At 39.9% G+C, this 12,997-nt stretch overlaps 1 protein-coding gene across 2 annotated transcripts in view; it reads right to left on the bottom strand.

Annotated features, from left to right (window-relative positions):
* Positions 1 to 12,997, bottom strand: part of LOC133483605 (low-density lipoprotein receptor-related protein 1-like) — a 129,022-nt gene that overhangs the window by 75,172 nt on the left and 40,853 nt on the right. For both annotated transcript variants that reach the window (XM_061785037.1, XM_061785038.1), the window contains exons 4-6: positions 11,166 to 11,285; positions 9,554 to 9,682; positions 9,205 to 9,468 (exon numbers count right to left, since the gene is read on the bottom strand). In XM_061785037.1, the coding sequence (XP_061641021.1) occupies positions 9,205 to 9,468; positions 9,554 to 9,682; positions 11,166 to 11,285 (513 nt within the window). The remainder of the gene's footprint in view (positions 1 to 9,204; positions 9,469 to 9,553; positions 9,683 to 11,165; positions 11,286 to 12,997) is intronic.

Genomic DNA, 12,997 nt, shown 5'->3' with positions numbered 1-12,997 from the left:
TAAAAACTAAAAAAAACAAGTTTGTTTGTCTGACCACATTTTGGAAAGAGGCTGTGCAATCAGCAGGATACACTCTGACAACAACAAGGTAGCCAATGAATTGCCTTGATTGTGAAAGTACACACGAACACAAAATAATAAGCCTTACTCACGAGGTTGACGTAAATTAATGGAAATGCTTAATTTTTTTTCTGGCGGGGATGAATCTCATCCGTTGCGAAAAGAGAAACCACTTGTCTCTAAATAAAGCTTTTTTTTTAAATGTTTGAGTGCTGTATTATGTTTGTCTTTTTGCACTTTCCGTTACATGAGAGATGACTTAAGATGAATAGACTGATGAAACCATTTGTATTCTGGTTTGAGGGGAACAGTTGTATTGTGACTCAAACAGCGAGAAAAACTGCACATCCACACGCACACGCTAAGCCTCACTTGTTTGCATGGCTGCCAAAGACTATATACCTCTGGTTAGCAACACAAGTGACACAGAAGGATTTCGACAGCTCTGGGGCATAAGGGGAAGCGCAAACCAGAGCTTCAAACACGCACTGCAAAAGGAAGAACTGCCGTCGGAAGAATGAGAATCACCACATACTCGCCCAGCACTTTTTAGTACCGACGCAAAATTTAGATTTTTAATTGATTGTACATTGTAAAAAAACAAAAACAACATCAAACGGCTAGCAATGGCTAAGATCGGCTTGTTTACTATTCACGTTCATACAATGCACGTACGTCTTGTACACGTTCACCTTTGTGAGGTGCGCAGCATTGGTCAGAGAAGCGAGGAGGGAGGGAGGACTGGAGTGAGGCTACATTTGAATCTTGCTAGCAGTTTGAAAACTGCAAATTCTCCCTTTAGGTACCGGTGGCTAGCATTGGCTGCCTTCACCAGTATCCGATACCTTGTATCAGTACTCACCCATTCCTAACAAAAATTATGAAAAATCTGCTTTGAAGGGGACCCAAATGCCAAAACCATTGGGAAGCTTTAAGTTAAAGATCTAAATGTTGTTCTTTCCACATTTCAACAGCGCAGTAGATTAAGTGTGTGAGCGACAGCGAGAAAGTGGAAAGGGGAGGAGGGCTTCACAAACCACAAGATGTCTATTTTTACAGCTGCTCTGTGCTCTGCTCTCCTCAGAACTGTCCTCACACAAACACAAACAGCCCAGATAGGGGGCTGCACTCGAGCAGCAGGGACCCAGGGTCATGAAGTACTGGGTTGTTTTCCAGGGTGAGCTGGGTCACTGTGATGAGGAACGCAGACCAAAGTGTCCATTTCTCCAACCAAGACCAAAAAGCTTTGGTATGGAGGAAATGACTAAGCAGATTCTTTGGCAAAAAAACAGCTACTTTTACCAATGACGGACCAATAAATCTGTCTCTCGTTGCAGAGGAGTTGTCAGTGTTGAAAGTGTTTTGGTTTGAGTAACAGTTGGAGAAAAGGTATAAGGGAAAACGGCAGAGGAATGAAGCAGAAAGGAACAAAATGCGAGGAAAAAATAGAGGAGAAGCTGGGAGGGAAAGAGAGATCTGATTTCCACCAGGGAAACTTGGCCGTTGTGCAGCATTTCTGAGGTTTATGGGAGTCAGCGGCCGTAATCCCAGAGGTGCTCTTAATTTTTAACACACAGTGCTCTGTTTAAACACTTCCAGCTGCCCCACGACACACCGATTCACTGATTAAGCCATGGATAAACAAAGGTACAGGAGAAGAAGGGCAATATTCTAAAAGGAGCCGCTTTACTCACTCCTGCCATTCCCCTGCACTCTCCTCCTGCATGCAGCATCTTTTCCCTCCCTGGTGTGGATTCATTAAGTGCACTTCATTATGAGGAACGCGATTGGGAAGTGATTGTTGATTCTAGAAAGCAAAGTGACGGTGCAGTACCATAAAAGTGCAAAGAAATGCACGATTTCACTTTCGCCACACTATTTTTGTTATTTTTCTTAGTAAATAGTGGATTTTATTGTTGTTACTTTTTTATTTACACATTAAGAATACAGTTTTACTGGCGTGTTAAACGCGCAATGGATTGTGGGTTAATTATTAATGCCGAGTGCACGTTCATCAATTGGTCATGGAGGGAAGGACTGACTCACTGAAGGACTTACAATACTTAGCTTAAATAATATTTACAATGAAAAGTGAGAACTCTCAACTTCGTCGGTGAGCTGGTTGAACACGCTGCACGGCTGACGTCACAGTAAGAAAAAAGTTTTCTCACTCATTGCATCAAAATTACTGTGGTGGGAGCAATGGTGTGTGTGTGTGTGTGTGTGTGTGTGTGTGTGTGACTCACTTTCACGTTTACGTACACGCACGCACACAGTTGGTTTCATGGACCGCAATCGGCAGTGTACTGAGAATGGTGTGCTTGTTTACGTTTCGGAACTTACTGTATTGCGTTGGCATGTCAAGTCTGCACTAAGTTGCTGATTTAATGTGGCTTCAACTACACTGATATTTAAGTTATTGCTTCATGTTGATGACATGATTCTGTAACTTGTGTGGCGTACATTACCAAGTAATGGGTACAGTTAAGCTAATGCTTTTTTTTTTTTTTTTTTTGTACTTGTACTTTTTTCTAACTTAGTTACTTTTGAAATCAAGTAATCAGCAAAGTAACTAAGTTACTTTTTCAAGGTAACTGTGGCAACAATGATCCTGGTAGTGCTATTTTGATACCTCCCAACAGAGGCATGGGTTGAGGGTTGTGGACAAAGAATTCCAAACAATTTTTCGATTGGGGGGGCGGGGGGGTTCGGGGGAGGGATTTTTGGATGGATTATGGATAATGGATTTTTTTCTTACCTTCCAAAAATAGATGGATTTTAATGAGGAAAAAATAGCAAACTAAAATACTGAACTTTAGAAAAACGAGTAATGACATGATTAAATAGAATGGAAATAATTTAAAGTATTTTTGTTACATTTTTTGCTTCAACTCAACGGTCATTATGCTGCTCTTGTTAGTGTGTGTCCCTTGGGCACATGGGGGCAGTATAACACAGACGTATGCATATACAGTACCTATACATGGAGACATATGAGGTGTCACCGGTCCTCAGGAGTAGTATTAGTCGTTCTTTGCAGAGGATAAAGACTATATGCCTTTGAGTATTGTTATATTATCTGTCTACATGTGTTGATCCACTCTTTGGGTTCAAATATCCATTGCTTAAAGGGTTATACACCATGACCCCAATGCTATGCATTAGTATTCATTAGGTTGATTCCCATTATGTGTAGTATTAAGCTTTCAGACTTAAAGGCTAAATTATGTGGTTGTTTTCAAAACACAATGTTAAGTTTAGTTTGTCAGTAAACTTCAACTGAGAGTGGCAATAAACAGCTTGAAGGCCCTTTTTTAAAGAATGGCACACTAATTCTACCTACCAAACTGCTGCTTGTTGTGAAGTGAATTGAGTTCACTGCCACCACACATCACTCTTATCTCAAGTGCAAGCTTGCAAGTGCATCCATCCCTTTTCTGAGCCAATTATCCTCACTAGGATCGCGGGCGTGCTGGAGCCCATCCCAGCTATCATCGGGCAGGAGGCGGGGTACACCCTGAACTGGTTGCCAGCCAATTGCAGGACACACATAAACAAACAACCATTCACACTCACATTCACACCTACGGGCAATTTAGAGTCTTCCATTAACCTTGCATGCATGTTTTTGGGATGTGGGAGGAAACCGGAGTGCCCGGAGAAAACCCACGCAGGCACAGGGAGAACATGCAAACTCCACACAGGCGGGGCCGGGAATTGAACCCCTGTCCTCAGAACTGTGAGGCAGACGCTCCAACCAGTACCTCACCGTGCCACCAGCTTGCAAGTCAAAGCAAAAAAAATAAATCATCCAAACGGCATGTGTGGGTGTGTGTGTGCGTGTGTGTGTGTGTGTGTGTGTGAATGGGGGAACAATTTGAAATGTGCTGGCTGGCTTGACTTTTAGCAGCACATGACCCCGTAAGGAGATTTCAAGGCGCTGTGTGTGTGCTGATCAGAACACGGTGCAGGCTGTGCAGGGAGGGGAGCAGGTCTATCCTGGAGGCTTAGCGACAGCTCTGGGATCAGCCCTCTCGTCCACAGTGTGTCTGCTGAACCGATATCAGCTTCGTTTCAAGGATTCTCAGCTGGGGAGCTCTTAGGTCTCAGAAATTAAAGTTCTGCCTTTACTTGCTTGTAAATACAATATTGTCATTTTGGGGCTTTTGGACTTCATATCCCCCTGAAATGTGCACTCTTTTTGCAAGGAAATCTGTACCTTATCAGCACCAAGGAGCCTATGCATTTGGTTAACGTTGAGCTCCTGTCAACATTTTACTTGATTTGTAATTGATTAAAGCATGAATATTTTTGTTAACAAAAGTGTGGGGGATCGCTGAAGCGGAACAGTTTGGTTTGGGGGGGGGGGGGGGGGGGGGGGAATCTCCAGTTTTGGAGATCTACACTCTACTAATGAAGAAAAAAAAACATTTTGTATATCTGTTTCATTCCTTTCAGTACTATAGCGCATGTCTCATTCCTTTTATTTAATAGAAGCAGTAATGTTGTTGACAGTAGAGCTATATTACAAACAAATTAATGTACTCATGCTACTGATACAACTGTTCCTTTGTGTACAGACTATAAAAATAAAACAAGAGTGCAAGAATGCAATTATGCAATGCAATATTTATACATATTTCATCTTCAAGCAAGACCTAATGTTATACGTTGCTCTCTTTGCATTGCAGCTCTTCATCTTGTTTCAATATTATGTGTTTTCGTAGCACACAATGAAATTGAAGTGATTGCAAACTGCAGGTTTCACAAGACTGAAGGAGAAACTGAGACTTTCATGCAGAGAAAGACGAGAGAGAGTGATGAAGTCACATCTGGACAAGCCATCTGTGGCGTACCGAGGTCATGAGTCACTCCAGCCGAACGTGCATCATTTCCTGTATGTTCACTCCAGCCTTTGGTTTCTGCTGTCTCCTTCACGAGAGGACTGTAAACAAAAACCTCCGAGTCTGTTGCCCGTTTAGAAGGTCAAGAGGCACCGACACTAAATGTGCTTTCTGGTTCACAACCCTCAGATGCCCCCAGACATGACATCGCTGAATCGTATTAAACAACTTCTGTTTCTCTCTTCTCGTGTTGTGTATCAAATGAGCAGTGGAGAGGTTAAAATTAGATGCCTTTTGCGTGCTCTCATGCCAGAGGTTCGTTCTGTTTTTGATCACTTATTATTTGTCATATTTATTCACAAATATGGGATTAATTATGAACAAATTCAAGCAGACTCTCGAATGCTATACCACTAATACGATCCCAAGCTTAGGATTCATATTATTATTATTTGAACTTGGTTTTCAGGATGTGAAATAGCATTTAATTACTTCCTTATTTGAACAACATCAGGGAGCAGCTGGTATTTCCTCATACTTCTGATCCTAACTCAGAAGTTGCCACATAAGAGCAATAGTGATAATCATTGATATTTCACTGATCTTATTTTTATTACAGTATAATGTGAAAATGTGTGTTTAAACTGCACCAAGCAGTGACTAATACTGTTAAAACTAAAGATGAAAAAAATATAGATGAGAGTAAATGACAGATTTTCAAATTTTCTTTTCAACCCATTTCACAGTTTCTTTTGTTAATTGAACACAAAAAAAATTGTTTGGTCGAGCATTTATTTTAAAAAAAAACATTTTGGGTTGAATAAGTTGCCCAAAAAAATGTTCATTTTTAAAATAAATTAGAAAAAATCTGACTCCAAATGGTTATTAGCCAGTTTCTGCAGCAAAAATACCAAATGTGAAAATGGTAGTAAAATTGTCGGCTGGATAAATTAACTGAATAGAAACTACCCAGTGAAAAGTAATGTAAACTTGTGGATTCAGAAGTACTAACATTTGAATTCATACGTGTATGTGTATATGTACACATACTGTACACATGCACACATCTAAAATGTTAACAATATGTCAACAATGTATGTTAACAATATATAAAGCTTGTTAAAAGTTAACAGTAATTTTATCTGTAAGAAATGCTCAGCATAGTTGGCCTGTTTATGTCTGATATTAAAATCCCAGCAGTAGCAGCAGTGGCACATGGCAGGCAGACTAAGCACAATTAAATCAGACTTTAAACTTCTGATCTTTTTAATCACACAGGCTGATTTCCGATTCCTATTGGGTGGATTCCAGAAATGAATCTGGCAGAAAATTGATCTTGTAGAATTGTGGAGCACTGCAGGTTTTATTTTAAAATCCTTCTCTGTATGTATTATTCATGCCCAAGCTTCCTTAATGCCTGACCTGCATGCATAATCACGTCACAGAATTACACAGTACTTTCCTAAAAATATTATAGAATTAGCTAAAGGAATCATGGATTCCAACCTGTTCGTTTGTATGCAGTACAAAAGAAATAGCGTGATTGTTTTTCTCAGGGGATCTACTGTAATTATCTAATTCTTTCAATATGAATACATGATAATTGTGAAATATATGTGAAACATGACATATGGTTACCTATTTTAATGTACAATTAATAATTGTACTACGCAGATCAGTAATTATCTGGTTGTTGCAAGTGGCAGGATGGTAGCATGCGGTTAGCAAGTCTTCCTCACAGATCTGAGGTTTGAGATTCTCCGGGTACGTTTCCAGCCACATTTCAAAAATACGCATGTGAGGTTAACTAAACACTCTAAATCGCTCATGGGTGTGAATGTGAGTGGGAATTGTTGCTTGTCTATCTGCCCACTCACTGACTGGCAACCAGTGCAGTGTGAACCGCTCCTCTTGCCCAAAGTTAGCTGGGATAGGCTCCTGCTCAACCCCGATCCTGAGGTCAAACGGTATTTAAAAAAAAAATGGATGGATGGAGGAAGTGTTTTAGTAACTGCTGCATGTGACTTCCACGACTAGAACAGGAAAAATAAAAAATCACTTTGTTTTGTTGTATTTGTGATAGTGACAGATTGAGCTTCTCTGGAGAGACCTGAAAATGGCTGTCCACCAACGTTCACCATCCAACCTGACAGAACTGGAGAGGATCTGCAAGGTATAGCAGAGGATCCCCAAATCCAGGTGTGAAAAACCCCAAAAGACTCATGGCTGTATTAGCTCAGAGGGGTGCTTCTACTAAATATTGAGCAAATGAATACTTATGGCTGTGTGATATTTCAGTTTTTCTTTTTTAATAAATCTGAAAACAATTCAATTCCATGTTTTTCTGTCAATATGGGGTGCTGTGTGTATATTAATGAGGAAAAAAAATTAACTTAAATGATTTTAGCAAATGGCTGCTATATAATAAAGAGTAAAAATGTTAAGGGTGTCTGAATACTCTCTATACCCACAGTGTGTGTGGGTGTGTATATATATATATATATATATATATATATATATATATATATATATATATATATATACGTAGTCTTCTTTTCTCACTCCCCTCTAGAATCTTTGTTCTGTTCGACTGATCAACTCTGTTTCTCAATAAATATCCATTATAATACTAAGAACCCACAGCGGCAGCTTAAAAGCTCCACTCTGACACAGTAAAACTGTTCCGGCATAAAAGGGATACAGATCCTCCATTCTGCTTGACCTAAAAGCCGAACAGGACAAAAAAAGAGTTAAAGTACCTTGTGTATTAAATGCATTGTATAAATAAAGCTGCCAGTGCCTTGCTTTGAGCTAACCCCCGCTAGTAGACAATGGGGGAAGAGGTTAGCTCGCAGGCTAACACCCAGGTAGCTGCTAATTTGCCATGTCAACGATATTAGTGGTTACAGGGAGAGGTTTAACCACTTGAGACATGGTTGCTTATAGTGTTGATAGGGAAATAGTAAGTGTGTGTGTGTGTGTGTGTGTGTGTGCGTGTGAGAGAGAGAGAGAGTGAGAGAGAGTTAAAATTCTGTTAATTTTATTGCAGGAAAGCACGCATGTTGAGGGGATGGCTGGAGAATTGTGTGTGTGCGTGACAGCAAAGCATTCATGTCTAAAACTCTAGGGTAATAATGGCTGTTTAACTATTTCTGCTGCTACAGGAGGAGCAGGCAGCTGCATATGAACACACAAGAATGATGGAAACAGCCACAATATGCAACGGCGAGAACGCGATCCTTCCGCCGCCATGTTGATGAGATGTTCAGCTCTCTGCTGGCACATCACACTGGTGACCTGCTGGCCGGTAGCTGCATTGAGGATGTACCTCAAGTGGTGGACGTGAAAACTTGAACTTTCTTTTATTTGCTTGATAAAACTTTAGGGAACTATTTATCTAGATTTGCAGTTAACTTCATAAGAGATGCTGCTGACCCTGGGAACTACAATTTTTGTTTTGCAACTTTACACAAAATTATTATGTAAAACATTAACATTGAAATTATATTGCCATTTTGGAAAACCTTATTTACATTAGAAATCTTTGGAGAGCTATTTATTTGTTAAAGTTTTCATTTAACTTTCTAAGACATGGTGCTGAGCCTGGGAGCTCCCTGCACTTTTTGTTCGAATTTTAAAACAAAGATGCCGATTTTCTACGATTAAAAAAAAATACTAACATGTTGCAAAATTGATACATGTGCTTCCCCACCCCCCTTTTTTTTTTTTTTTTTTTGTTGAACCTGTCCTGTTTAGCCGCATGACCTTGCAGAATGGTGGATCTGTATGAAATTTGTGCTGGAACAGTTTTGCTGTGCAACAGGGGAGTTTGAAATAATCCCTCTGCCAGGGAGGTCCCGAGCCCAACCGAAGCGCCCAGCCCGTCCCAAAGGGAGGGGCACGGGCAACAGACCACCATCCCACACGCCCAACCCTCCAACCCTTGTCCCCCCTCCCCGCCACACCCCCACAGATGGGTGTGAGGTCAAGTGTTGGAGTTTTTTGTTTCATAATTTAACACCAATACCTTCCTTTTTACCGCAAAACAAATATTGGCTCCAATTATCGGTTATCGGCCTCCTTGTCTACTAATAATCGGTATTGGGCCTGAAAAAAACTTCATTGGTCTATCACTAATATTTGAGGCAACCACCTTTTCTGTAATACTGCACACTGCATTTAGAGAGCTGCAAGATACTATTGCGGACTCTGATCTCACTAATTTAAATACTTGGTGTTCTGTAAAAGCAAGCTAACTGTGATTTATGAGTGTAGATGCACACTGATGGAGTGTACTCACGATGCAAGCTGAGAGAGATGTTGATGACTCTCTCCTCAGTGAAGCTCTTAAGATTGGGAATCTTGGCACATTTGAGATGCGTGGATGAGGGGGATTCTCCCACATGGATCCAGCAGACCATTTCCTGAGCATACAGGAAGTCCATGGCTGTGGTTTGTTTGGTGCTGGTTGACAACAGGCTGTGGACTGTGGTGCCACTCAGAGAGGTGGCTTGAATGTTCTGGGAGTTGGCGATCAATAGCACAGGCAGACGATCCACTGGGACTGGGCAGAACAAACATAAACACGGGAACATGAAAGGAATATTCATACCGTCTGGGCCAAAGTGCTGCTGTCAGCGACTTTTTACCATTCTTGGCCTTGCAGGAGCGGTTGTCTGGCTGTGGCAAGTAGCCCTCCACACAGGAGCAAGAATAGGAGCCTTCAGTGTTGGTACAGGACTGACTGCACGTCCCATACACATTGCACTCATCAAAATCTGACAACACACACACACATTTGAAACCACTTATTAACATTAAATATATTTTACACAGCATACTCTATATGCACACATACGACGCGTTTGAGCCAGCTCTCGTGTCTTGTATGCGGTGTACTGCAGGTATACACTGTGTTCCAGAGCCTAATACCCCAAGTCATATTTGAACAGTTTTGGAAAACGAGAAAAAACTCAATTTTTCACAAGCACATTGGTATTTTTATTATAAGTAAGCATACAATTATGTTAAGAGGTTGTTGTTCAATTTAAAAAGCAGATGCAATCTACAGTGAATATTATTGTGCACAACACTAAAAAAACACATTGTGAAGAACTCATAAATAATTATCTTTATAGAAAAACAAACACTATTTCAACCAAAAACAACATCTTTACCCATCAAGTTATATGTTAACAAAGGAGCTCCTTTTTGATATGACCTTAGCAACTCTCTCATTCATTCGGATTGGAAGTCCATTAATAGTTTTTGCTTCGAGCGCATTTAAAAATGCAAGAACAGCCCCGCTGAGTTGCTGTTCGGAGGTCCAGCATACTGTTGTCCACCCTCATTGATCTTCCTCTTAAAGGTGCTCCACAGATTCTCAATAGGGTTGAGGTCTGGGGACGATGGCGGCCACACCATGAACTTTTATCTCTATACTCAGGTCATTATGATACTGTACCTTCAGGCATCTCACTCCCCATTCTTCCGGCAGAAAAGAAAAGATCACTCTGCTACCGTATGCTGACGTTCAAGCCTTGTTAGGACATGGTGGCCATTCATCTGGACTTTAGTAGTAGTATAGTAGCATAGTGTGAAAACGGTTTGAAGGTATGTCTTCATGTATTTCTGAGCCCAAAAGTTTCTCCTTGTGAGCAGTGGTTATGGGTGGCCGAAATACAGCTTAATGCATGACGGCAAGCCTTCGGAGGATCCTGCATCGAGAGGTTCTTAGGACTCCAGTCACCAGCAGCAAGCAAATAACTGTTTGCTCCTCATCAGTGGCTTTTCAACAGCTGCACTCCTTCATCGCCTTCAGCTGAATGAAACCATTTCATAAGAATTGCTTGAAATAGTTTTCTTGAAAAGTGCAGTGTTTTCATTCCTTTCGCAAGGAATTGGACTATTTCACACATTTTATTAGCAGAATTATTTTGTTCACCATATCTGCTTAAATCTATGACTTTTTTAATAATATGAAACAACAACGTGAAGTAATTTTCCTTTAATTAGGCTTAGCTGGGAAACTAATGATCATACCTGTCTGAGAAATATGTGATCTATACAGATAGGAGAAACACCATATGCAAAAACCTGCCCAGAAAAACCATTCCATTGAATTAAAAACGTTTATTTAACTTAAATCCAATATGGATGATAATTTGGAATACAGTTTACAGTACCACGATGTACAAGTAGCACATAGTGTATATTCCACTTGGTTTCCAGAAATTCGAATAAACTGTACCTATAACTCACCTTTGCATGTGTTTCTATCTGAGCTGATCTCAAAACCACTTTTACAGTAACAAACAGGTCCCGATGGAGTCACTGCACAATTATCCTGACACCCCATGAGTGAGCAGTTGGATATAAACTCTGTGGAGGGAGAAAAAGGGGAAGGGAAGACATTTAATTTGACACAGTAACAATTGTGGAACAATTGCAAAGAGATACACTATACCATAGCAGGACGTATAATTTGTGTGAAGACGAAAGTAATTACTGCATTAGTGGTGGGGTGATAGAAAGAGGATTTGTGCATCAATTTGAGAAAGAATCCACTGAATGTACTGCAACTCAGGTTTAATTCATTCCGCTGGGAACTGGAACACTTTAAGCTGCCAATATACACATTCTGAGGAATATTTACAAGTCAGCATGTGTGCTGGTGTGGTGTGTGTTTGTGGACCTGGCTAAGCATGTGGCCATGGTTCTTCTAGTGACAGTGCAGTCATTGCAAATAATAGGTTTAAGAATAAAAGATCCAGAGTCAGCTCAGTAACTCACTATGACTTAAAATGCTATCCGTGAATAAAACGTTTTCAAGCAGATTGAATTGCACTAACAAGTTTCACATTTCCAATTGGTCCTCAGTTAAACAGCGCATTATTTGACTAAGAAGCAGAGAAATGTTAAAAAAAATACACAAAAACAGCACAAGGCAGTCAAGGGAGAAATCAGTCAGTAACAAAATATTAATGTCTCTGCTCTTTAGAACAAGAAATGTTTTCCAGTATACGCTACTTTTTTTTAATTGTCATTATTACTTTTTAACATTTTTGTTTTTGTTCAGGTTGACTGTTGTTTTTGGTCACAGCACTCCAGCAGAATCCGCCCTAAAGGACCTCGAATTCGGACATCCACCCATATAATGGGGAACGGAGTATTGCATGCCTATGCATATGACAATGTCTGTTTTATCTGCTGCTCTGTTTCATCTGCGTCTCACATAAAAAAACACATGCCACTTCATTGTTCCAAAAAGTCGGTTTATGGTTTCTTATTATGTATTTTTATTCTACTTATCTAGTAGTTTTTCTTTAACAAAACAAAACAAAACAAAAAAATGGCTATTGTAACGCCTGAATTTTCCCACAGGGAATCATTGAAGGATAATCTTATTGCTTTATATTTGTGATTTTAGTTTTTGTGTTATTGTTTCATCGTTTGTTTTATGGCTTATGTTTTTATTATAGACTTTCTTTTTTAGGGAACAGACTATATGACAATTTAGGGTTCCACTGTAGTTCAGTTTGAGCTAACAATTTGAGAGGAGTGTTTTTTTACTCGAGTTTCACAACCAACCATTTCTCGTCCAAACTTAACAGTAGGAATAAGAAAGATAACTACGGAAAACAAAACCAGTCATTATGATGAAGCCATGCACAGATTTAAAAGTGATGCATCAAATGCAGGAAACAAACAACATAAACATGTTACAATCACAGCTTCCTGTCTGCTGACCATCTCAAGATAGAATCACAAATATAAATTACAGTGACTCATTTCTCTTGTCTCTCTCTCACACACACACATATGCACATATAAAAACATAAATACATGAACACACACACACACACCGCAGTCTAATCTACCAGTCACAAGTGATTCAGTTTGCCCAGAAAGACTTAAACAAAACTCAACATGCAAACTGTTGCAGCAATAGAGGGTGGAGCCTTGAAAAGAATTGCTTCTAAAAGGAACAATTTTACAACAGCTAATCTGTTCCATAATAACGCAACTCATTTGTTTTCCTTCTTTTAGCAGTCATCCGGGTAAATGTAGCTAATGTGATCTCAATGGAAAAA

Source organism: Phyllopteryx taeniolatus, chromosome 9 (assembly GCF_024500385.1).
Source record: "Phyllopteryx taeniolatus isolate TA_2022b chromosome 9, UOR_Ptae_1.2, whole genome shotgun sequence".
NCBI classification, from domain to species: Eukaryota; Metazoa; Chordata; class Actinopteri; order Syngnathiformes; family Syngnathidae; genus Phyllopteryx; species Phyllopteryx taeniolatus.
This window is presented reverse-complemented; position numbering and strand designations above follow the sequence as displayed.